The 25,608-nt window shown below is 47.6% G+C and overlaps 1 protein-coding gene and 1 non-coding gene across 7 annotated transcripts in view; both read left to right on the top strand.

Moving 5' to 3' along the window:
• Window positions 1-12,400, top strand: part of VPS13D (vacuolar protein sorting 13 homolog D) — a 281,804-nt gene extending 269,404 nt beyond the window's left edge. For all 6 annotated transcript variants that reach the window (XM_031007143.3, XM_055384705.2, XM_031007141.3 and 3 more), the window contains 2 exons: window positions 7,233-7,473; window positions 9,253-12,400. In XM_031007143.3, coding sequence (XP_030863003.3) covers window positions 7,233-7,473; window positions 9,253-9,384 — 373 coding nt within the window. In that variant the 3' untranslated portion in view covers window positions 9,385-12,400. The remainder of the gene's footprint in view (window positions 1-7,232; window positions 7,474-9,252) is intronic.
• Window positions 7,601-7,752, top strand: LOC115933364 (small nucleolar RNA ACA59). The gene has a single exon (XR_004069216.1). It is a non-coding gene; the product is annotated as a small nucleolar RNA ACA59 (small nucleolar RNA).
• Window positions 12,401-25,608: the final 13,208 nt, after the last annotated feature.

The following is a 25,608-nucleotide window of genomic DNA, read 5'->3' as shown; positions in this document are numbered from 1 at the left end:
GCATGTGACCACGGCCTTCCCAAGTGTCCAAGGAAGAAGCCATCAGGGAGTGTGTCGCATGTTCCTCTGAAGTGTCCTCAGTTGTCAGCCTGGGTCTTCGCGGTGGAGTGAACATTACACTCATCACTTTGCAAGAAAGGAGTTTTCAGGAAAAGCCCACGAGCGCCAAATTATACCTCTGACTTTTATCCTAGATTTGTAATTAAAAACATGTTTAAAGACCTAATTATTTGCATATTTCCCTTCAGAGTTAACCCCTTTAAAGGATCTTTAATACCTTGCTCTACTGTTCTGACTAAATGTTTCCACATTTTTTTCCAGTTAGGCTCACTGTTTCACTTCTGGAAAATATTGTGTAATTATTTCCCGATGGAGTGAAAACCCCACAAAGTCCCCAGTGCCTTGGTGACTTCAACTTTGTTCTCCCAGATCGAGTTGCATTTAATTTTGTCATTCTATTTAATTAATTAATATTAAAAAGATAGTTACCGACGTATGATTTCTGGTCTGGTCAGCTGAAAAGTCTTCACTTTCAAATTAATCATATATTCCTCTGATAAGTTGCACAATTGTCATTGCTTCCCATCTTTCTCAATTTTGGTTTTGAAACAGGATCTGGATTAAGATGATGTTAAAGTAAAATTTGTCCTATATGGTGAAATTAATTTTTCTTTCTAACTCATGTCTCATTTATGGCGAGAAACTCATTTTCTTTTTTTTAAGGTACCTATTTTATTTCTAATACTGCATCGCATATAACGGTGCACACCAGGCTGGTGAGCAGTAGGGTGGCTCCTGCCTTTTAAAAAACGCTTATGAGCAACCCACGTGACCTACGAAGCTGCTCTAATGTACTGCTTTCTGGAATTAAGACAATTTAAATTGTACTTTTTAAATATAGTTTTAGAAAGTAACATTTATGGGATTTTTTAAATACAGAAAAGTATAAAAAATAAAAGTAGCCTATGTATCCACCAGCCAGATAAGTCGTTCCTCTTCAATTTTTTGTAGAGATGAGGTCTCGCCATGTTGCCCAGGCTGGTCCGAACTCCTGGCCTCAAGTCATCCTCCCACCTTAGCCTCACAAAGAGCTATGAGGCCAAAGTGGGAGGATCGCTTGAGGCCGGAAGTTCAAGACCAGCCTGAGCAACATGGCAAAACCCCTTCCATACAAAAGTTAGCCGGGCATGGTGGCACACACCTGTAGCCCCAGCTACTTGGGAAGCTGAAGTGGGAGGATGGCTTGAGCCTGGGAGGTCAAGGCTGCAGTGAGCTGAGATCACGCCACTGCACTCCAGCCTGGGTGACAGAGTGAGACCCTGTCTCAAAAAGATACTCATATGCATGGTTAGCAAATCCAAGAGTATAAAAGAAAATAAAATCAAGAGTAAAAGTCTCTTTTCTTATCTACTTTGTAAACATGCTGTTTAAGATTTTTGTATCTTGTCTCCTTGAGAAATTTCACAGAGAGAGAGCAATCAGGAAAACTTTTGAGCACACCATATAATATTGATTCTAATAGCATATCATTATAAATACAAACCTTATAGTAACATATACAGTCTCAAAATAAAAACAATTCCTCCTTCTGAGGAATGGAATAGAATTTATTAGCTTCCATTTCCTAAACCAGGAAATAATGTACTAGTAACTGTTGACACTTACAGAATTGGCCATTTGTTGATACGCCTCTGAATTAAAACTTGCATCTGGCAGATGGCTCAGCTACTCTGATAAAGTTAAAGGTTTGCTAAATCTTTAAAAGCTAAATCAGGAGTTCTAAGAGAGGTTTTCAACTTTCCTACTGGTAACATGTGTCCAGCATCCAAAGTTGCCTGTGCACTGGCAAATTTCTTGCCTTACCCTAATGCCAGTGTCATTTTCTGAGACAGACTAACGCATACATTTATTGAATCCTACTATGTGCCAGGGTGAGTAAGGAATTTCCTCTGTCCTCAGTGCGTTCACAGTTTAGCAGGGGAAGCAGACACTGTATTACCAACAACCTATAACATATATTGCTGTTAAAATAGAAGTATGAGCAACGTATTATGGAACCACAGATGGGAAGTGATTAATTTATACTGGAAAGCCAGGGAAGGCTTCACAGAGAAGGCACTGGACGAGTCGCCTGACCTTGCAGGAGGCGGAGGAATGTGCCAAGGAGAGAAGGCGCCTGGGCGGAACACAGTGCTGGGCAGAGACACGGGACAGAAGAGCTCACGGCAGGTCTGCAGAATTTGGGGTCAGCCTTTTGTAGCAGCAGCACGTGTGGAAAGAAGGAGCAGAGGCTGGAAGGGTGGGTTCCCAGGCCGGTTGCTGAAGGCTGACCTTAGTGGTCATGCCGAGGAGCTTGCCTCTCCTGTAGGTGGGAGTGAGATTGTGAGGAAGAGGATCCCACTCAAAATTCCTCATGAAAAATAAAACCTTGACAGCAGCAGGTAGAGAGACTGAAGGCAGGAAGCCAGTTAGGAGGCCCGTGGGGTAGTCCGGGTAGAAGGTGGAGAGGCCTGAACACAGTGGCTGTAACGATGACTAGAAGAGGACAGATTGGAGAGGCGTTTAGGAGGCAGCATCAGTGGATCCCTCAACTGCTAAATTGGAATCTGAGTGAGGAGGAGGGTTGAGAGTGGCTTCGGGCTCCTTGCCTGTCTGGTTGATGAGGCTGGGGGTGCTGAAGAGCAAGGGTTGGAGAAGCAGCATGTCCCCAGTGGACGTGCTGAGGTCCCCGAAGAGGGCCTGGCACTCAGAGCGACACTGGGCCCAGACATGGAGTCAGGGCCATAGGTGGACCTGGGGTGGGTAACGCCTAGGGGTAGAGGAGCCTGTTCCAGGAGCTCTGAGTCAGGCGTCTCAGAATGCTTCTGATTTTGAAATGACTCCAGAGGGAGTAGAATCAGGTATATAAATGCGTTAATATCGAAAAAAAAAAAGAGCAGGAGGAAAATTAAGTAGAGTGGCTGAAACAGTTACTTGGCAGATTTCTCCCTGAGAGAAGTTGGTCATGAGTCTGTTTTCCATGTGGCCTTCTAGAGAGACATCTCTCTCCAATCTGCTGATGAGAGGATGTGTGGGGAAAGGAGGGGTCATCCCCCACAGGTTTGGGGTAACTGGGCACCTGTTCTCAACAGAAGAGCCACCATTAACTGCGGATCTCTTCTGTGTGGGGCACGTAGATTAGCTCACACCATCACAGTGGCCCCGCGGAATAGACCCATGGGGTTCTACACATCAGGATGGGGAAGCTCTGGGCAAAGTGAGAGGCGGAGATGACTGGCATCAGGGTGGCTGGCTCCCCTGGCGAGGCTGCAGTGTGGCTTGGGAGGACGTTGTGACCTGCCCCAGAGGAGGCCTGAGGCTGCTGTTGATGCTACCATGGCTGCTGTTGTTGAGAATGCCCCGTGGTTCGTGGTTTATGGATGTCATTAATGACGGTGCATTCTACTAAGGCGGCACTGGCTCCTGGCAGATTCACCCACTCTTAGCACCTGTCATCTTGGAAAAGGGTGTAAGCTGGTGCCGCAGCCTTCCCTTCTCTCAGAAGAAACTTTCCGACACTGAGCCCCAAGCCCAGAGTATCCTCTTTCTTTCCTTAAAGGGGAGTCAAAATTTTTTTCTTTCTTCTTCTTTTTTTTTTTTTTTAATAGAGATGGGGTCTCACTATGTGGCCCAGGATGGTCTCAAACTCCTGGGCTCCAGCGATCCTCCCACCTCAGCTTCCTAAAGTGCTGGGATTATAGGTGGGAGCCACCATGCTCTGCCCCAAGAGTTGAAACTTTTAACCGAGGTTTAAGAATAGTATAAAAATCCTATTTTTTAAATAGAATCAATTATAGTATCTACAGCAACCTAAAATGTGTCGACTGAATACTGAGGTGACTTCTCTAGGTCTCAGATTGGAAGGATAAAGCTTATCTGATGCTGTGTGTTTCTCTAGGTCTCAGATTGGAAGGATAAAGCTTATCTGATGCTGTGTGTTTCTCTAGGTCTCAGATTGGAAGGATAAAGCTTATCTGATGCTGTGTGTTTCTGGCTGCATTTTTTTGCTCCCCTTTCCTCTCAGTTAATAGCAGATCAGAGAACAGAGGGAGTTTGCTCAGGGCCACCTGAGACCACGGTGGCCTTCTTCCCTTGAGGTTTTTCCAACAGTCACTCATTCGTGGACCAAAAGCAGGCCTTGCGGGAAGCTTGATTCTAAGGGCAGTGAAGACAGGAGAGCCTGGGGTCGAGACTACAAAGCAGTGTGAGCACTCAAGGAACCTCAAGTGAGGCAAAGGAAAGCCTGGGAGAACTAGGCTAGGGAGGGGGAATTGCCTGTGGCTTTAGGGAAAGGGAACGGAAGAAGGTGCAGCTGGGCAGAGGGGAGGGCGAGGAGCGTGCCGCGTTTGCCAGGCTTCTCTTACCACCCTGAGTTTTGCTGCTTCTCTCACAGAGTGACAAGTTTGGTATGAGGCTCCATTAGATAAGGGGTCTGGTCTGGAGCTGTTTATTATTCTTTGATGTGTTTGGCAGATTTTGTAAAAAAAAAAAAAAAAAAAAGAAAAAGAAAAAATTAAAATTAATAATAATAACGATGATGATGCAACCCAAAGCCCTGGCCATTGTGGGATGCAGGAAAGCCGCAGGAGGATGATGGGGACAGAGCTGTGGCCGCCTGGTCCCTGGGGTCACTGCCCAGTTCCAGCTGTGGCTTCACTCTCTCCCTTCTCCTTTCTTCAGCCAGACCCTTGGCTCTGATCTGCTTTTGATTTGAAAGGACTTTAGAACATTTCATGCACAATTTCCAGAAATATGTAGCAGCTTCGGGGCATGCACAGGGTCCTGGACTTACAGGACAGAGATCCGTGTGGAGTGAAAGCACTGCCTTCCTCCACTTACCTTTCTGTATGGCCATGAATTCCTTGACCTCCGTGCTCACTTTGTGAAGAAAACTGGCAGGGATTACCCTCTCCATCAGAGAGATGAAGGAGTCTGAGCTACCAAGAAAGCAACGGACTCGGCCAGAGTCAGCCAGCAGGCCGGGCTTTCCTGCCGGCTCGGCCTGTTTCCTTCACTGTGCTCTCTACTTTTCCGGAGGGCATCCCAGCTCAGAGTCACCCCTCCTCCAGAAGTGGTTCTGGCCTGATGGAGGACTTGAACCATCTGGGGCATCTTGGAAAAGAGTCTGTTTTAAAGCCTGTAGAAGTGTTCCAGGATGGAAAGCACACTAGTCATGTCGGCCACTCTGGCCTGGGTGTGACAGCATCTGCCCGGATGGGAAGCCCTTGGCTGACATGTAAATGTCAGCTATGTCGAGTGCCCAATGTGGTGGCGCTGGGGGCTGGGGGCTGGGGGCTGGGCAGTGAGGTGGAAGTGCCTGTGCTGTGCTCACCTAGAGGAAGGAACCTCACATCTCAGTTGGATTTTTCATGCACATTCCTGCTGTCATCCCAATCATGGTGGCCAACTTTGGAGTCTCCTTGGAGAGCCCGTGATGGCCTCAGTGGCTGTGCACCAGGCCCACCGATGCTCAGGAATGTAGGCTGCTCCCGGGTCTCAGCTCAGGTCCCCGCCGGTTCTGGCTGGCGCTGTGTCACCTCTTCTCTGTGTCAGGATCATTTTTATCCCTCTCTGTCTGTCTTTCTGTCTTTCCCTGTGCCCTCCTTTCTTCCCCAGACCAGCTATTTCAGATTCCATTCAACTCTGTTCAGTGATGCTGCCGCTCTCAATGCGGTTAGAGCGCAAGATGTGAGAACGTCTGTGCTGAGTGGCCTAAACACTGGAGGCTGCGGGTCTTTCTAATTTCAGCATTGAGACTTTACAAGTCCACATTTTTGGCATTGCCAACCAGTTAGAATAGAACAATAAATCCCGGTTTTTGTCATGGGCGTCTGTAATTAAAATGGCAACTGGAACAAGGCAGTCACTTACTGAGCGCTGATGGGGTGGCCAACTCTGTGGGGTGCTCAGGAAGACACGGGGCTGTGAGATATGGACTCCACTTAGAGGGCTCACCTCGTAGTCAGAGAGCAAAGAGACTTATCCAGGACATGTGGAAAGAATGAGTTTGTGCTTGGCCATGCTTTGGGGGCCACCACAGTTAAATGCTCAAAAGTGGAGGAGGGGCTGGAGTATGTGGGGGATGCTTCACAGAGAAGTTAGAACCTGTGATCCTTGCGGGGAGGGGGATGGGATTTAGAGAAGTTGAGAGAGCAGGTGTGCGTCCTGCACGGACCCCAAGTGAGCGAGGGCCTGGCAGCCGGCTCCCCTCGACAGGCAGGCCACCTCCTGCCCCCAGGCTTCTGCCTCCTTCAGAGGACCTGGGAACAACGCCGTTCTGGACCCAGGTTTCAGAACACTTCCAGGTGGAGCCTGGCTCTGAGCAATTCAGTTTGCCAGCAGGAGCTCGACTGCCACTCCATCGTCAGCCTTTAGTATTCCTGCCGCTGTCCATCCTTGTCTGCTGTCCCTGGACACTGCAGCCCCATTGTGAAGGGCTGTCACAAGATGCAGGGGAGGCAGCCAGGCCCGGGAGAACTGTCACACTGTTCCCAAGGTTCACTGCTCTTCATTCAGTGGCCAGAGAGGTTTGATGTGCATAAATTTCCACTTTGAATGTGTGAGCTCCATGATAGAGGAATTCAGTTTTTTTGGAGGGGCCCTAAAGCTCCCGAAGTAACAACTAGAAGTTTCCAAAAGGAAGATGACAGTTTTACCTAAGAAAGCGTTTTCTGACTCTTTGAGTTTTCTGAACATGAAGTGGATGGGGGAGTGCCCTGTCCCTGGAGGTGCTGAGCTTAGAGAGGAAGGAAGCGGATGGGGGGTGCAGGTGTTTTAACGCCAGGCTGTCTCTTCATGGCATGCCGTTTGGTGAACCTGTTTAATTCTGCTTTTCCCTCCTCAGCTTTCAGTGCCCCCAGCTGCGTCTTCTCGCCCCTTCATGTTTCCCTCCCCTCTGCCAGGCAGTGAACTTTCTCAGCTGCTCCTTCAGTTTCACATTGAAAGGCATCGTGTTTTCTGTTTTGTCCAATAGAGTATTGTTACAGTTTTCTGTAAGCTTTAAGCTATCCAAAAATGCTCACAGAAAAACAACAAACACCCACAAGATAGAATTTCAGGATTTAGAAGTATTTCCTGGCAAGGGGGCCGGGATTCGCACTCAGGCGCTGGGGCCACAGAGCCCGCAGTGGGCCTCCCCCTGATGCTGGGCGAAGCCCCAGGTGTCACTCCTGTGTTCCCGTCTCGCTTTGCAGCTTCATCGCTGTGGAGAACATTGACAGCTACTGCGTGCTCATCTCCTCCAAAGCTGTTTACTTCCTGAAAAGTGGAGACTACGTGGATCGAGAAGCCATTTTCCTAGAAGTCAAATACGATGACCTCTACCACTGCCTTGTCTCCAAAGACCATGGGAAGGTGTATGTGCAGGTGACCAAGAAAGCTGTGAGCACGAGCAGTGGAGTGTCCATCCCCGGCCCCTCCCACCAGAAGCCCATGGTGAGTGCCTGGCTGTTCTCAGGCTCCTGAGGGGCCCTGCTTCCCCCTCCTCAGCAGGAGCTCATTTAGGAGGTTCAGGCTGAGCCCTTCCCAGGAGTGCTGCCTCTCAGTCCTGAACATGGGAGGGGCCCAGGGTATGTTCACGGGGCGATGCTGCCCTCCCAGCTGGCCCATGGGTGACCCTGGGAACGTTAACTGCCTCACAACGTTTGTGCCTCAGTTACCCGTAGATGTAGTGAGGGTAACAATACTTACTCTCGTTGGTGATAAGGAACAGCTAACACAACACACAGGGTTTTTCTGCTCCCAAAATGGGATTCTTCAGTGCACCGAATCGAAGAAAGCACTGGAGCTCACGCTGGTTTCTCCATTGTTTCTCCTTAACAGTGGAAACCGTAACTTTTGTTCTAGTAGCATCTAGCATGCTCAATAAGTATTTGTAAATAAAAGTTATACTTTCTCTCCAAAGGGGACAAGGTATCGTGATGACAAGGCTTTTAAATAATAAAGCTCCTGCGAATAGCTAACGTTCCTAGAGGGCTGGCTGTCTTGTGGGTTGTCTGATCACTGTGTTGCTGTCATCCCCTCCTCACTATTGGTCATAGCAGGTGATTCATTCAAGGCTACACAGCTGACCTTGAGGAGCCGGGGTTCAAATCTGAGTGGCTTGGCACCAGAGCTGGCTGCAGAGCCTCTTGCGGATCTGTCTCTGGCCAGTCGGCCCTGGTGGCTTGCCATGACACCCAGGTGTTAGTCCTGCTCATTCTCACCCAGTATACCCGGATTTTGAAGCTTGCATTCAAGAATGATACATTAATCAAAAGGGCCTGCCCACCTCTGCTCTCTCTATGGATTGGAAATAGCGCCAGCCTTATTGGGCCTCTCTCCTCCGGAGTCCTTTGGCCTCCCCCTGCTCATGAATGCACTTGGGCCTGTTTGGACTTGTGTAAGGCTCCCCTGGGGTCATTGGCTTAAGTTAGAGCTGGCTGATGAAGAGGGCGAGCACCTCAAAGTGTGAGTATTTCTCCAGATCCCTTCACTATAGCAGGTGGGCAGCCTCGCCCACTATACTTCTGCCCCTTTCAAAGCAGGTGGGCAGAGAGGTGTTTGTGGTAAGAAAGACCTAGAGGCTTTTGTTCGCTGATTCTTCTTCCTTCATAAGCCATCACCAGACCTTAGATGTGAATCCCACATTCTTGCTCTTGGTCTTACCTCTGCAGATCAGTTATGGCCGTGGGGGGGAGGTCCCAAATGTCAGGTGAGTATGGGTTGGCTGTACAGTCCTGGGGAATGTTTAAAAAGACAGACCGGCCGGGCGCGGTGGCTCATGCCTGTAATCCCAGCACTTTGGGAGGCCGAGGCGGGCGGATCACGAGGTCAGGAGTTCGAGACCATCCTGGCTAACACGGTGAAACCCCATCTCTACTTAAAAAAAAAAAAAAAATCGTTAGCTGTGCACATGCCTGTAGTCCCAGCTACTCGGGAGGCTGAGGCAGGAGAATCGCTTGAACCCGGGAGGCGGAGGTTGCAGTGAACCAAGATTGCGCCTAGGCGACAGAGACTCCGTCTCAAAAAAAAAAAAAAAAAAAAAAAATTGCAGGGACCCACCCCAGACTTGTAAGTGCGAATGAAGCAGGAGCAGCCCCGGCCATCACTGTTTCTTTGACGTGTACATCCCATCCTGAGATGCAGCTGGGCTGGGAGCCGCCACCTGGGTGGATCTGATTCCTGGATTTCCCCATCCTGGGGACAGGTGACCCATCCTGTTCTCCTCCTTAGGTCCACGTGAAATCTGAGGTGCTCGCTGTCAAGTTGTCACAAGAAATAAACTACGCAAAGAGCCTCTACTATGAACAGCAGCTTATGTTAAGACTCAGCGAAAACCGAGAACAGCTGGAGCTGGACTCCTGAAGCCCCGCTGCCGAGACGGGCGCTCCCGACACAGCGCAGACCCACCAGGAGGAAAGAGGCCCAGGTCTCGGCTGACGTTAGCAGCAGAACCGGAGTCGGGTTTGGGGAAGTTGTCAAGGAATGAGGGAAAGTAAATCCTCATGAGGAAAAGTACAAATGGAAATCGTATTAATTTGTGAGGCAGGGAGTTATTTTAGATTATGGGAAATAATTTTTAAAGGTGTTGGTTAAATAACGTTTAAAAACATGTACTGAGATGAATCTAATTTTTAGATTGCCCTGTATTTTGTTAACATGTATATATGTACAACAGTGTGTTTGTAAATACATAGGAACGTTTCTGAACAGGGCCTGTGCTATGTGTAAAGGTTTGTTAACTGTAAAGTAATATAAAGTTATATTGGATCTTCTATTGCACTAATTCTAGATGTCTAATTCAGGATACTGTCTATAGAAAGGCATTCTTAAAAGTTAAAGAATGTTACGTCTTAGTTTTGGAGACTAAAGTATTCCCAGTAAAGTGGGTTGAGGTGAGGGCTGTGGTCCTGAAAGGGACGCCTTTGACATCGTGGCTGTCCAGTTGGGCTGTGAGCTGTGGCACCCAGGACTGGCGCTGGCCCTTCAGAAGGATCTAGGAGAGGGGCTTGGGAGCCCACTTTTAATTTCTCACCCCCATTTTACAAAGAGTGCTTAGATTCTTACAAATTATGTTGTAAGTTATCCATTTGGCTTTTTCCTAACTAGTCTTACCAAACTTAGGGGGAAACCTGTGCTCCATTACCACATGGGTGCAAGTCAGCATTGTAAGTTTTCTCAGGTTATTATTAGAGAAGTTGGGAACATTGGTAAACTCTGTTGATTGAGAAGGAAAAAAAAAGTCCCATTGAACTATTGCAACAAATCAGAAATCCACATAAGAGTGCTCTCCTGCCTGGGCAGCAGCAACCAAGAACAAAGCCCCGGGACTGTTTTCTTTTTAATAAAGCCACAGGCGGGCATCGTAGCTCCACAGCCCGAGGGGACACAGGATGGAAACCCCAGGATGAGAAGGGAGCGGGGAGAGTTCCAGAAAGGGGGATGAAATAGGAGTATTAAAAAGCTGCGTTGGTAAGTTTTTCATGGAACCAAGATTTGACGAAGGCATCTCTTATCCTTGGTTTTAAATTCCTGCTGGGAGCAAGGCCTGGTATGAGCGCCCTGGGTCTTGTTTTTGGTGTTTCGCTTTTCTGTAAGGATTAAGCAGATAGGGAGAAGGGAAAAGGGGCCTCACTTTAGAATGAATGAGTCACCTTGTGATTTTTAAATTTTTATTTTAATAAAGCTAATCAATTTCTACAACCTTGTCACATGTAGCTGAGTCTGGGATGACTCAGTGGATCAGTGGATGCGTGGAAGGTTTTGGTGTTTATAACTCATGACCCAAATCCTTCCAAGACACAAATGAAGCTAATCTTCTTCCCCTCCCTTTCCTCTCCCACTTCCCCTCTGTGTCTGTGTCTGTGTGTGTGTGTGTGTGTGTGTGTGTGTGTGCACGCATGCAGAGAGGAAGGAAGGGAGCTTTAGCACAAGTAGCTACATAGTGTTCAAGGATCAGCTTTCTTGAACTCCGAGGCTTGGTTGCCTTTGCTGAACTCCAAGTTAGTGGATTGCAGAATGGAAACTTGGCTTTTGCGGCACTGGGTGAGTTTTAGTTTGTGTGTGTCTTGCTGGGGGGTGGTGATGATTGTCTCAGCACTCACGCACTGCACAAGATGGCAGCAGGATACAGCCAAGTGGCAGCTCCTCCGCAGCTTCCTCCTCAGCCTCCCTCCTTGCACCCCCACAGGTCTGGCTTGTGGTTTTTGTCGTCAGTAACCTACTGCCTGAGATCATGATCTCTTAAAAGATGAGACTCTCGGAAGGGTTGATTGTATGCGTCAGTGAGCCTTCTATCACCTTCTGGAACAAAGTCACTTGAAATCTCTTGATGAGATTAAGGAGTTTAGTGTTACTAAGAAAATCTGCTTTGGGCCGCAGCAGTGCTGGGTGTTCTCAGACCTGACTGAGGAAGTTAGCTGTGGGCTGCCCTGTGGGCTGGTGCTTCAGGAGGAATCCAGAGAAGTGTTCAGATGCCCCCCTTGGGCTCCTTTCTAATTTTAATCAGCTCTTTAAATAGCTGCCCATCTCCTGTGATTGCACAACCAAGCACTTTGACATTTGCACCTTAGGAGAGGCAGATGTGAAAATGGAATCCAAAGACCATCTAGGGCGGGGCTGGGTGGGAGATGGGAGGGCCAACTGCGAGCTGCTCCACTTCTCAGCTCTCCCCTGCCCTGCAGCCCTGGGCCAGACAAGGCCAGAAGGTTTCAGGGGCATTTGACATCCCCTCCTGGTTCTCACCAGGAAAACATCCAAAGCTTTGGAGGAAACAGGCCCTGCCCCTGGCTCCTTAAATGCCCCGTCTCTTTGTAAACTGATATTCAGCCAGCAATGCCTAAGACTTTGTTAAGATCATTTCTACTGCTTTTCTTTCTGCTTCAAACACACAGTTCGTCTCTGAGGAAAGTAAAATAAATGGAATAAGAGTAAATTGGGTAACTCCTTACCCAATGGGTATCCAAAGCTACCCAGTCCCTTGACCCAGCACAGTTGGCCGACCCGTGTCACTCCCTGGCTGTCGCTGCTTCTCTGTGCTCACTGAAGGGTGAGCCAGGCCAGTGCTTCCCCAGCCCCTGGGCCTGGTCACTACACAGTGGAAAACAGACAAGCGGCCCCTTCCCCAAATCCCAAGAGTGTCTTGCTGCTTGGTGGGTGCTCATCGCAACGTTCTGAAGGCTCCAGGGCCACTTTGTTTGTAAGTATGATCTGTGCCTCAAAATACCATAGTAGCTGCTTGATAAAATTCTAAAAATATCTGGTTCTCTATTATGTAAACACTATTACAGTCACCAGTGTGTGAAGACTCTTGAGTCTGGTTCTCATATCAGAGTCATCATTTTTCTTCCTGTGGAATAAAATGCCTTGTGGACTTCCCAAACTTGTTCTTTTGTTTTCTTCTGGTCTCTTGGTGATCCACAGCTTCTAGAGCTATCACCAGTGACAAATACCAAACATAGTATGATGTTCACAATAAAATGTGGCCTCTGCCCCCAAGCCTGGGGAAGCACCCCCACACCTTAACCAGTCTCAGCCTCCCAAGAGTAAGTGGCAGTCTCTGCGCTACACTGGCTGCTGATCAGTCCATTCTGAGGTTCCTGGTCCAAGCCCCAGCAGGACAGACGTCACACTTAGGGTTTAGGCAGCTGAAGAAGAAACAGCAAAGGAGGCCGGGCGTGGTGACTCATTCCTGTAATCCCAGCACTTTGGGAGGCTGAGGCAGGTGGATCACAAGGTCAGGAGATTGAGACCATCCTGGCTAACATGACGAAACCTCATCTCTAACCCCGACTATATCGCCCCTCTCTATTCCATCCACTCCACCTCAAAATTAATAACCTTGTGTGTCGCCCAAATTTTCACCACGTTATATGATTATGTATATAACTAAAAATACAAAAAATTAGCTGGGCATGGTGGTGGACGCCCGTAGTCCCAGCTACTTGGGAGGCTGAGGCAGGAGAATCACTTGAACCCGGGAGGCGGAGGTTGCAGTGAGCCAAGATCACACCGCTGCACTCCAGCCTGGCACAACAGCCTGGCAACTCTGTCTCAACAACAACAACAACAACAACAACAACAACAACAAAACAGCAAAGGAGACTCAGCAGGATCATCCAGAGATGGAGTGACACCAGGAGGGGATGGATCCTAGAAGCTGAGGCCAGAAAGGTTTTAAAGACTACCGAGGGCTCCTGCTAAGTCAGGTGGGATTCGGACCAGCAATTATCAGTGGACCTAGCAATGCTGAAGTCACTAGAGACCTTTCTAAGAGCGGTTTCAATGGAGCATTGGAGGTGAAAGCCGGGTTGGAGTAGATTCAAGAGGAAAATGGAAGGAGAGAAATAACAACAGCCCTCTACAGGAATCTGGCCATAAATGGAGAGAACTGACTGGAAATTCAAGAGGGCAGGGAAGGAATAAGGGAGAAGAGGGCCTGGCGGGCCAGGAAGATGGGTGGAGGTGGGGGAGCTTGAGATTCCGTTGATGGCTCCTGATTTCTCACATCAGACAAGAATGAATACAGGGCGGGAAGTGATGCCGATTTGGAGAGAGAGTAGGTGCACGTAGTCATGTAGGGTAATGGGAAAGGGAATAGGCCACAGAAGCATGGTACGTTTGCCGGGCGACATTAAGGACCCATTTGACGTTGATGACCGTGAATGTACAGTGGAATCGGGCAGCCTGGTTGTATTTTTGTCTGGCCACATGTAGCTGCACAGCTTCAGTGTTGTAGAACAGGCAAAGAACTGGCTTTAATCGAGAAATGTTCCCCTCACCTATTCAAGTACCTCATCCACCGTTGCCCAGTTGAACTGGCCAAGAGCCAATCAGAACAAAATGTCAACAGAAATCCAAAAGCCTAGAGAAGGGAAGGGTTACGCTTTCCAAACCAAAGCACGGCTTCTGAAGACTATGCCCCTTCCAAGTGGGAGAGACAGTGGGAGGTGTGGTTAACAACCCCCACATGTGCACACAATTAGACTCTTTTCAGGGGTTCACAGATGCAGTGGGGCAGTCAGTGTTTGACAGTGAACCAGCCAGGCACTCCAGAGCACGGGGATGTCATTGACATAGAAAGGGTACGTGTATGACGATCTTCCATTTCCTCAGCCGAGTTCAGCAAGCCGTCTTGCCGGTATTGGTTGGCTGCAAACACAGCTTTCACCCCCAGCTCTTTAGATCAAGAATGTGATTTCTAGCACCGTAAGAGATACTTGATGTTTGCTGTTCACTGGACACTGCATCCCAAGACCCTAAGCACAGAAAGTGCTTCCTGAACACACACCCAAGCATGTTCATTATTATTTAGAAGTTTGGATTAACCTGGAAGAGCACTTCTTCAGGAAATTGGAAGTGAGATTGCACTCGCATCTGCAAGGGCCTTGAAGATCATCCAAGTTGTGGCTCTCTGGCTGAGGGCATGATAAAAGCAATCATAAAGACCAAAGAAAGGGACTGTAATCCTAGCGCTTTAGGAAGCCAAGCCAGGAGGATCAAGACCAGCCTGGGCAACAGAGGGAGACCCTGTCTCTACAAAAAAAAAAAAAAAAAGGTCGGGCATGGTGATGGATGCCTGCAGTCCCAGCTTCTTGAGAGGCTGAGGCAAGAGGATCACTTAAGCCCAGGAGGTTAAGGCTGCAGTGAGTTATGACTGCACCACTGTACTCTAGCCTGGGCGACAGAGCAAGACTGTGTCAAAAAAAACTCACTGCTGAATAATCCTACTGACACTTTTTAAAAGTAGTCTTCCCTTCTTGCTCCCCCCACTGTATCGCCCCTCTCTATTCCATCCACTCCACCTCAAAATTAATAACCTTGTGTGTCGCCCAAATTTTCACCACGTTATATAATTATGTATAGTTTCATAAGCAGATATACATATTCATAGATTCCTAACATTTGTGTTTACAAAAATGGAATCTATTAAACACTGTTTTGTGACTTGCTTTTTTTTCCTCACTGTTCCCTCAGGCTGGTATCACTCTAGTTTATTCTCTGAAGTGCTGCATGTTCATTAATGGTGTAAATGTTCTATAATTTACTCACCTATTCCTGCTTCAATGGGCATTCACTTTGCTTTCCAGCTGCTTCCACCCTGCCCCGAAGATCAACACAGCAATAGATGCCCTCCTATGTATGCATTTACACGCCAGTTCTATTTCTGTGCAGTCCTTTCCCGGGAGCTGATTAGTTAGGAGGTATGTTCCAGACCACTTTCCCCCAGTGCTGGTAGGAATGTGAAGGGCAGCACCCATCTCTGCGCCTCTTGCCTGTGTGATGGGTACGAAGTGATAGTTCATTGTTACTTTATCTTGCGTGTCCCCAGCAGCGAATTTGACCATCGTTTTGTTTGTTGGCATTTGGATTTACTGTTAGGAACGGCATTTGCTGAATTATAGCAAATGCCTTTCAGCATCTGTTATTATGAACAGTTTATTATTATACTGTTTCTTCTCCTTTAATTTTTGTTTAAGTAACATGTTGATAGATTTCCTGATATGGAACCACTCTTAATCCCTGGAATTAATGGATTCCACTTGGATAAATGTGTTAGTTTGTTATTCTTTTGATACATTCCTGGCTCTTTTTGCTAATATTTTGAGTCTTGGCACTTTTTAAGTGAAAGGGGCCTATAATTTTCTTTTTTTCAGAGTAACCTTTCTTTTTCTTTTGAAACAGGGTCTCACTCTGTTGCCCAGGCTGGAGGGCAGTGGCTCAGTCTTGGCTTACCGCAACCTTGAACTCCTGGGCTCAAGCAATCCTCCCACCTCTGCCTCCCATGGAGCTGGGGCTATAGGCGTGTGCCACCTTGCCCGGCTAATTTTTTTTATTTTGAGTAGAGATCGGGTCTTACTGTGCTGCGCAGGCTGGTCTCAAACTCCTGGACTCAACTGATCCACCTGCCTCAGCTTCCCAAAGTGCTGGGATTATAGGCATGAACCACTGTGCCCGGTCTCTTCATCAGACTTTAGGATGAAAATTATGCTGTCTTCGTAGAATGGACTGGGGAACTTAACACCATTTGGCTTACAATACTTAAATTACATTAGAATTTTCTGTTCTGTTTTTCAAAGCTTGGATAAAAGCGGGCTGTAAACCCTTGGGTTATAAAACTTTTTTTTGAGACGGAGTCTCACTGTCACCCAGGCTGGAGTGCAGTGGCGCGATGTCGGCTCACTGCAAGCTCAGCCTCCCGGGTTCAGGCTGTTCTCCTGCCTCAGCCTCCTGAGTAGCTGGGACTACAGGCACCTGCAACCACGCCTGGCCAATTTTTTGTATTTTTAGTAGAGACGGGGTTTCACTACGTTAGCCAGGATGGTCTCAATCTCCTGATCCGCCCGCCTCGGCCTCCCAAAGTGCTGGGATTACAGGTGTGAGCCACCGTGCCTGGCCCTTTTTTTTTTTTTTTTTTTTTTGAGTCGGAGTCTCTCTCTGTTGCCCAGGCTGGAGTGCAGTGGCGCGATCTTGGTTCACTGCAAGCTCTGCCTCCTGTGTTCACACCATCCTCCTGCCTCAGCCTCCCGAGTAGCTGGGACTACAGGCGCCCGCCACCACACCCGGCTAATTTTGTTTTTGTATTTTTAATAGAGATGGGGTTTCACTGTGTTAGCCAGGATGGTCTTGATCTCCTGACCTCATGATCCGCCCACCTCCGCCTCCCAAAGTGCTGGGATTACAGGCGTGAGCCACTGCACCTGACTTTTGTTTAAGAGACAAGGTCTTGCTTTGTCACCCAGGCTGGAGTGCAGTGGTATGATCATAGCTCACTGTAGTCTTGAACTCCTGGCCTCAAGCCATCCTCCTGCCTCAGCCTCCCAAGTATCTGGGACCACCGGCACATGCCACCATGCCCAGCTAATTTATTTTCTTTTTTGTAGAGGCAGGTCTCTCGCTTTTTGCCAAGGCTGGTCTCGAATTCCTAGCTTCGAGTAATTCTCCTGCCTCGGCCTCCCAAAGAGCTGGGATTATAGACATGAGCCTGGCCTAGAACTCTTTTTTTTTTTTTTTTTTTTTTTTTGAGACAGAGTCTAGCTCTGTCACCCAGGCTGGAGTGCAGTAGCACAATTTCAGCACACTACAACCTCTGCCTCGTGGGTGCAAGCAATTCTCCTGCCTCACCTCCCGAGTAGCTGGCGCCCGACACCACACCCGGCTAATTTTGTGGGTGGGTATTTTAGTAGAGACAGGGTTTCACCGTGTTGCCCAGGCTGGTCTCGAACTTCTGAACTCAGGCAATCCGCTCGTCTCGGCCTCCCAAAGTGCTAGGATTACAAGCATGAGCCACTGCGCCTGGGCTAGAACTCTTTTCAGTGGTGCCATTTAATCATCATCCCACACTCTACTCTGTTTATTGGAGTATTCAAGTTTTCCATTTCTTCATAGGTCAATTTTGGTAACATTTGATTTTTTTAAATCATTCAGTTCTCTTAACTTTTTGAATTTGTTGCTGGTACAGTTGCATGTATTCTCTTACAATTATTTTAAGGCCTCATATCTGGTTATTTCTCCTTTCTCATTCCTTATCTTGCGTGTTTTTACTTTTTTTTCATAACTAACTTTTTGAGGATGTTAGTGTTCTTTTCAAAGAACCGGTTCGAAATGTACTTTTCTTTGCTACTTTTTGTTATTTTATTGATCACATCTTTAATCTTTTGTTCTCTATACGTGGCCTGTTTTGATTTATTTTACTATTCTTGCTTTCTAAGGTAAGTATTTTGTTTTGTAGTGCTGTATTTTTTTCATCTTTCTTCTTGAATAATAATGACATTTTTAGGTTATAAATTTTCCTCTGGTACTCAGTTTGCCTCATTAATTTTGGCATTAAGCATTCTCCTTTTATTGCTTTCTATGTAGTCTTTAATTTTGCTTTTAATTTCTTCTTTGATCTAAGGATTACCTACTGGTTAATTTCCAAATATTATCTTATCTATCCATCTATCTATCTATCTATCTATCTATCTATCTATCTATCTATCTATCTATCTATCTATGTGAGACGACGTCTGGCTATGTCGCCCAGGCTGGAATGCAGTGGTGCAATCTTGGCTCACTGCAACCTCTGCCTCCCAGGTTCAAGTTATTCTCCTGCCTCAGCCTCCCGAGTAGCTGGGACTTGGTATGCCACACACCCGGCTAATTTTTTGTATTTTTAATAGAGATGGGGTTTCACCATGTTGGCCAGGCTGGTCTCGAACTCCTGACCTCAAGCAATCCTCCCGCCTCAGCCTCCCAAAGTGCTGGGATTATAGGCATGAGCCACTGTGCCCAGCCAAATTATCTCCTTTAAATTAATGTTTTGAATTTTATTGGATTATGATCAGTAAATAAATGTAACCTGAAGATTTCTACACTCTAAAAACATCTGGGCTGCGCGCAGGGGCTCACGCCTGTAATCCCAGCACTTTGGGAGGCCAAGGTGGGCGGATCACTTCAGCTCAGGAGTTTGAGATCAGTCTGGGCAACACAGTGAAACCCCATCTCTGCAAAATATACAAAAATGAGCCTGGCGTGGTGGTGCATGCCTCAGTCCCAGCTACTTGGGTGACAGGATCCCTTGAGCTGGGGAGGTTGAGGCTGCAGTGAGCCATAACCACTGCACTCCAGCCTGGATAACAAAAGTGAGACTCTGACCAAAAAAAAAAAAAAAAAAAAAATTCATTGTAATTTTCTTATTGTCCAAGTACTTGATCAGTTTATGTAAATGTTCCAGGGCCAGGCTCAGTGGCTCATGCCTGTAATCCCAGCACTTTGGGAGGCCGAGGCGGACAGATCATGAGGTCAGGAGTTCAAGACTAGCATGGCCAATATGGTGAAACCTCGTCTGTACTAAAAATACAAAAAAATTAGTTGGGCGTGGTGGCGTGCGCCTGTAGTCCCAGCTACTTGGGAGGCTGAGGCAGAAGAATTGTTTGAACCCAGGAGGCGGAGGTTGCAGTGAGCCGAGATCGTGCCACTGCACTCCAGCCTGGGCGACAGAGCGAGACGCCATCTAAAATAAATAAATGTTCCATGAACATATGAAACAAAAGTATATTATCTCTTTGAGACATGCAAATAGAGATAGACAGACAGACACACAGAACTTTGTAGACTGTCTGAATTAAGTCCTACAGGATCTTATTTTGTGTGTGGGAGAGACTGCCTTGCATCTTCAAGTGGCCTGCGGGGCAGAGTCTCTAACTCCAGCTATATCCTTTGGAAGTGCAGTAAGTGCTTAAAGTAAACAAAGTTAGAAGAAAGGAAAGAGAAGAACACAGCAGTCTTAATTAAGCTTCCTCCAAATACTCCAGTTGGAACTTCAGAAGGATTTGACGCTGGAACAATTGCACTGCAGAGCTGCCTGCCCCACGCCCAGGAGCGGGGCCAACCCATTTGTCGCTGAGAGGAGCCAGACCGTGTTCTCCCACAGTCTTACCCAAGGAGCACAGCCAGCGTCAGCAGCTCCCAGGGGCTCCTAAAACTTCACACCTCATGCTTATTCTGGTCTGACTCAAAAGCACAGAAAGGTCACGGGTACGTTTTGACTTGGAGGAAATGTGTGAATCTAGACCAACTTGGCTCTTGGAAACCCCGGGCAAGTGAGCCCCCAAGGGAGGGGGTGTGTGGGAGACGGGAGGGGGCGGGTGCTGAAACAGCTCCCGGGGCCACTTTAGAGGGAAAATTCCTGCCTTTTGGGCGTATTTTCCTAAGACGCTTAAGGGGTACACAGAGACTTCTGGGAAGCTTGGCAAAGCCTGCAGAAAGGCAACTCTCAATCTGTTCCATGGTTTGTCCACAGAGATCGAGCATCCCTAGGTGTTCCCAGACAACACACGTGACTCTGATGCTACAGAACCTAACCCTCTGCCCCTCCAGCAACAGGGAGGCACTTCCAGCCCCGGCTCTTGAGCACGTACTGGGTGCCAGGCTCTGTACTGGATGCATGGATGTACAGTGAATAGGGTGGCATTCTTGCTGCCCTCACTGAGCTAGCTATACTAGTGGTGGACGTCAGGGTGTGGCAGGGAAGACTCAACCGAGAAAGAGGCGGATGGTCTGAGTCCAGCAAGAGTGAGGAGAGTTCACGAGGCACTGGGAAGAGGACAGTGTCCGTTTGGAGCCCTGAGGCAGGGACCTGCTTAGCACAGCTGAGTCCCAGGATCCCTGGACTGGCTGGAGCACAATGAGAGGAGGTGGGGGGCGCAGCTAGGCCAGGTCATGTTGGACTCTGTAAGCCACGCTAGGAGAGGCTATAAGCAGAGGGTTCCACAGTGAGGTTGGCATCGCAAAAGAAATACCTGTCTGGCTGCAGATGGAGACAGGGTAGCATGAGTTAGTAGTGGAGAGCAGCTGCAATAGCCCAGGCAAGAAATAAGGAGGCTTGGATGAGGATGGGGGCAGAGAGGTGGAAGGGAGCCAATAGAATCCGGATATGTTTTTGAGGGAGAACAGAAAAACCAGTGAGATTGATTTCATGCACAGATTAGGGGCCAAGCACCGTGGCTTAGGCCTGCAATCCCAACACTTCGGAAGATGGAGGCGGAAGGATCACCAGAGCCCAGGAGTTTGAAACTTCAAAACCAGCCTGGGCAACATAGCAAGACCCCATCTCTAAAAAAAAAAATTAGCTGGCCCTGGTGGCACACGCCTGTAGTCCCAGCTACTAAGGAGACCAAGACAGGAGAATTACTTGAGTCCTAAAGTCAAGGGTGCAGTGAGCCGAGATTGCACCACTGCACTCTACCTTGGGAGACAGAGCAAGACTTGTCTCAAAAAAAAGAGAGAGAGAGATTAGGGAAAAAGAAATATCAAGGGTAGCTTCTGGGTTTCTAGCTTAAGCAACCAGTGATGTGTTTTAAACCATGGGGGCAGATTTGATGATAATGAGAGTAGAATTTGAGATGAGAAGGGGGCCTGGACAAGCCCTAAGGAGCTCCAGCATGTAGTGGATGTGTGTAGGAGCACGAGCAAAGGAGATGGCGAAGGAGCAACTGGAGAGGTGGCTGGCAAAATAGAAAGACAATGCTTCGGCCAGGCGCGGTGACTCACGCCTGTAATCCCAGCACTTTGGGAGGCCGAGGTGGGCAGATCACGAGGTCAGGAGATCGAGACCATCCTGGCTAACACGGTGAAACCCCGTCTCTACTAAAAATACAAAAAAAATTAGCCAGGCGCAGTGGCGGGTGCCTGTAGTCCCAGCTACTTGGGAGGCTGAGGCAGGAGAATGACGTGAACCCGGAAGGTGGAGCTTGCAGGGAGCCGAGATCATGCCACTGTACTCCAGCCTGGGTGACAGAGTGAGACTCCATCTCAAAAAAAAAAAAAAAAAAAAGACAGTGCTTCGAGAAGGAAGACACAGTCAACTGGATTGCATGGCACTAAAACTCCAGGTAAGACATATGTTGTATTCAACAATGTAGAGGACATTGCCTGTAAGTTTTGTTGGAATTTCAGACGGAGCAAAGTTAGGCAGGATGAAGCGCCAATGGCAGGTTAAGGAGAGATCGTGAGTATGACACAGTGGCCATGGAACTTTGGCCCATGACAGTGACTTACAAGGGCGGTCAGTGGGAGTAGGAGCCTGCATGCTGGAGAAAGAGTGCAGATCCAGCCTGCAAACAATTAAAAAACAATAATAAAACTAGGACTAAAAGCCGGCTGCTTTTTACTATCACTGTGCTCTTGGCAATTCTAAACAAAATCTGGAGATTTCGGGTGGAGATAAAATTCTCCTCCCCTCAAAAATCTTTAGTGAGTTGAAATTCCAGTGAGTTTTAGTAGATATGTAGGCAAGCTTTAAATTAGCACACTGTAGTACTTTTCCTTTAGTAAACCTTGTACACCACGTGGACGTTAATTCTGAGATCTGCCGGTTATGCAGTGGGCGCCCACCAAGCGTGGACTCAGCTAACACACCTTCATTTCAAGAGAATGTTCTAATGGTTTGGAATTGTTCAGGCTTGCTCGGGGCACAGTGGAGTCCCTAACCCCCCTGTTCCAACATATTCCTGCATTTAAACAGATTTTAAGACAAAGCAATGGGACTTGAGTTGCTTCAATGCTGTCATTCTGTGTGACCACTTGCGGTTTTATTTTATTTATTTATTTTTTTTGAGACGGAATTTCACTCCTGTTGCCCAGGCTGGAGTGCCATGACGCAATCTCGGCTCACTGCAACCTCCACTTCCCAGGTTCAAGCAATTCTCCTGCCTCAGCCTCCCATGTAGTTGAAATTGGAGGCATGCACCACCACATCCAGCTAATTTTTGTATTTTTAGTAGAGACGAGGTTTCACCATGTTGGCCGGGCTGGTCTCGAACTCCTGACCTCAAGCTGAGATTTGCCTGTCTCAGCCTCCCAGAGCGCGGGGATTACAGGTGTGAGCCACTGCCCCCGACCTCACTTGCAGTTTATTTGTGTTTTAAAACTTAAAGAGTGAGGTCAGGCGCAGTAGCTCATGCCTGTGATCCCAACACTTTGGGAGGTCGGTCAAGGCAGGTGGATCGCCTGAGGTCAGGAGTTTGAGACCAGCCTGGCCAACATGGTGAAAACCCATGTCTACTAAAAAAACAAAAAAATTAGCTGGGCATGGTGGTGCGCACCTGTAATCCCAGCTACTCAGTAGGCTGAGGCAGGAAAATCGCTTGAACTCGGGAGGTAGAGGTTGCAGTGAGCTGAGATCGTGCCACTGCACTCCAGCCTGGGCGACAGAGAGAGACTCTGTCTCAAAAAAAAAAACCTTAAAGAGTGAAATAGAATCCAGACTAGGAAGGGGAATCTTTTTGTCTGGTAAGTGCAAATTTTAGTTCATCCATGAAATGTAAAGAAAATTGTTATGTTAGCAGTATGATTTTATAATTGCCACAATTTCAGTGTACGTTTTGCTGATGATCTTCTTAAAATCCACTTATTAGTTACTGGAGAATTATTTAAATAGACATTTGTTATATAGGGCTATCACCAAAAGATCAAAATTCAAATCATTAAGTAAATATAAGAAATATATAGCAATGGCCGGATGCAGTGGCTCACACCTGTAATCCCAGCACTTTGGGAGGCTGAGGCGAGCGTATCATCTGAAGTCAGGAGTTGAAGACCAGCCTGGCCAACATGGAGAAACCCCGTCTCTACTAAAGATACAAAAATTAGCCCGGCGTGGTGGCAGGCGCCTGTAATCCCAGCTACTCGGGAGACTGAAGCAGGAGAATTGTTTGAACCCGGGAGGCGGAGGTTGCGGTGAGCTGAGATCGCGCCGCTGAACTCCAGCCTGGGCAACAGAACAAGACTCTGTCTCAAAAAAGCAAACAAACCAACAAAAAACCTGTAATAAGAGTAAGTAGTTGTGCCCTTTTGTACTGCGATTGTGTATTTTTAAAGTTCAATAAAAAATTTTCACCATCCGCATTTATTTTATTCTTATTGTTTCATTCATTAGTATTAGTGAAGATATTAGGTTGCTGCAAAGGTAATTGCTGGGTTTTTTTTTTTTTTGAGACAGAATTTCACTCTTGTTGCCCAGGCTGGAGTGCAATGGCGCAATCTCGGCTCACTGCAACCTCTGCCTCCTGGGTTCAAGCGATTATCCTGCCTCAGCCTCCCGAGCAGCTGGGATTACAGGCATGCACCATCACGCCCGGCTAATTTTGTATTTTTAGTAGAGACAGGGTTTCTCCATGTTGGTCAGGCTGGTCTCGAACTCCCGACCTCAGGTGATTAGCCTGCCTTGGCCTCCCAAAGTGCTGGGATTACAGGCGTGAGCCACCGTGCCTGGCAGGTAATTGCTGTTTTTGTCATTGAAAGTAGTTTTGTCATATTGAGAAAGGAAGAGTTGTTAAAAACAAAAAACAAAAAAAAAACTCAGAAGAGTTCTATGGGCTTCCAGCCTACTAAGCACACCACTGGTCCAAGGTAAGGGTCCTGGGAGATGTCCAATGTCTGTCATCCCTGGAGATGGGAGAGGAGTTGGGTCTGACAATTGGGACCACCAGACTAAGCCAAGGCCCCTTATGGAGTTGATGAGAGAAGTTCCCCAAAGGACTGAAACATCTTCAGTGCAGCCTGAATTGGGGAAAGGAAGGGCAGGTGGGTGAGGGGAGATCCAGAATGAAAGAGCCCTGAACTGGAGTTTTATGGGAGCTTGGAATGAACTGTTTTCCAATCCTGTGCCCCACCGTGTCCCACGCCACACTAATCCTGTCCCCAGAGGCGGCTACTTTGAACTCTTTTCCAATATCTTCTTGTATTTAACTCTATTTTTCCGAATATCATGTTTTCACCTATTTTTGCATTTTTTTCCCAATTGCAGGTGTGGTCTACTGATTTTCTACTGTGGAGGATTAGGCTTTGGTTCTCTCCGTCCCCCCCACAACCTCCCCAAAATATTCCACACTGGGGAGAAAAGGAGAAACATCGTTACAGATCCTAGATGTTTACAGGATAGCAGGGGAATATTATGAATAACTTCCTGCCTTTAACAATGCAGATAAAATGGACACATTTCTTGAAAGGCACAAATTACAAAACTTCATAGGAGAAACGGGAAATTTGAATAGCCCTACATCTATTAACGAAATTAAATTTTTAATTAAAAACCTTCCCCTACACAAAAAATCCAGGCCCAGATGGCTTCACTTGAGTGAATTCCACTCAAGGAAAAATTGCTATCAACCCTACACAAATCCACACTAGAGAAGAAAGCACTTTCCAATTCATTTTATGATCAACAAACTATAGTATAACATAAGGGTGGAATACTACGCAGCAATGAAAACCCACAAACTACTGACACACAAAGCTGCCTAGAGGAGCTCAGAATCATGCAGAGTGAAAGGAGGGTAATGGCCAAGCTAAGCTTTAAAAAAAGAGTTAGTGGTGTGAAGAGGCATGAATGGGAGTGAGCAGAGAGAGATTTTCTCTTTGAGAACAGGAAGCCAGTGACCTAAATGAGTAAAGGTGCCTCCGGCCTTGGCTGCTCCCTGAGATGGAGAACTGGGAGATAGCCGGGCGCGGTGGCTCACGCCTGTAATCCCAGCACTTTGGGAGGCCGAGGCGGGCGGATCACAAGGTCAGGAGACCAAGACCATCCTGGCTAACACGGTGAAACCCCGTCTCTACTAAAAATACAAAAAATTAGCTGGACATGGTGGCAGGCGCCTGTAGTCCCAGCTACTCAGGAGGCTGAGCAAGAGAATCACTCGAACCTGGGAGGCAGAGGTTGCAGTGAGCCGTGATCGCGCCACTGCACTCCAGCCTGGGCAACAGAGCGAGACTCCATCTCAAAAAAAAAAAGAGAACTGGGAGGCCATCTTAGGTGACGGGTTTCACTTTGGACACATTGAACATGGGGCCCTGCAGAGCATCCAGTTAGCAGCATTAGAAAGGTAGAGATGGGGGAGTCATTCTTTTGGAGACAGTAGTTTGTTTGTTTGTTTATTTTTTGGAGACAGAGTCTCACTCTGCTGCCCCATCTGGAGTGCAGTGCTGCGATCTCAGCTCACTGCAACTTCTGCCTCCCAGGTTCAAGCGATTCTCCTGCCTCAGCCTCCTGAGTAGCTGCGACTACAGAAATGTGCCACCACGCCTGGCTAATTTTTGTGTTTTTAGTAG

The sequence above is a fragment of the Gorilla gorilla genome, chromosome 1 (genome assembly GCF_029281585.2).
Source record: "Gorilla gorilla gorilla isolate KB3781 chromosome 1, NHGRI_mGorGor1-v2.1_pri, whole genome shotgun sequence".
NCBI classification, from domain to species: Eukaryota; Metazoa; Chordata; class Mammalia; order Primates; family Hominidae; genus Gorilla; species Gorilla gorilla.
The sequence above is the reverse complement of the archived record's forward strand: the minus strand, read 5'-3'. Positions and strand labels throughout refer to the sequence as shown.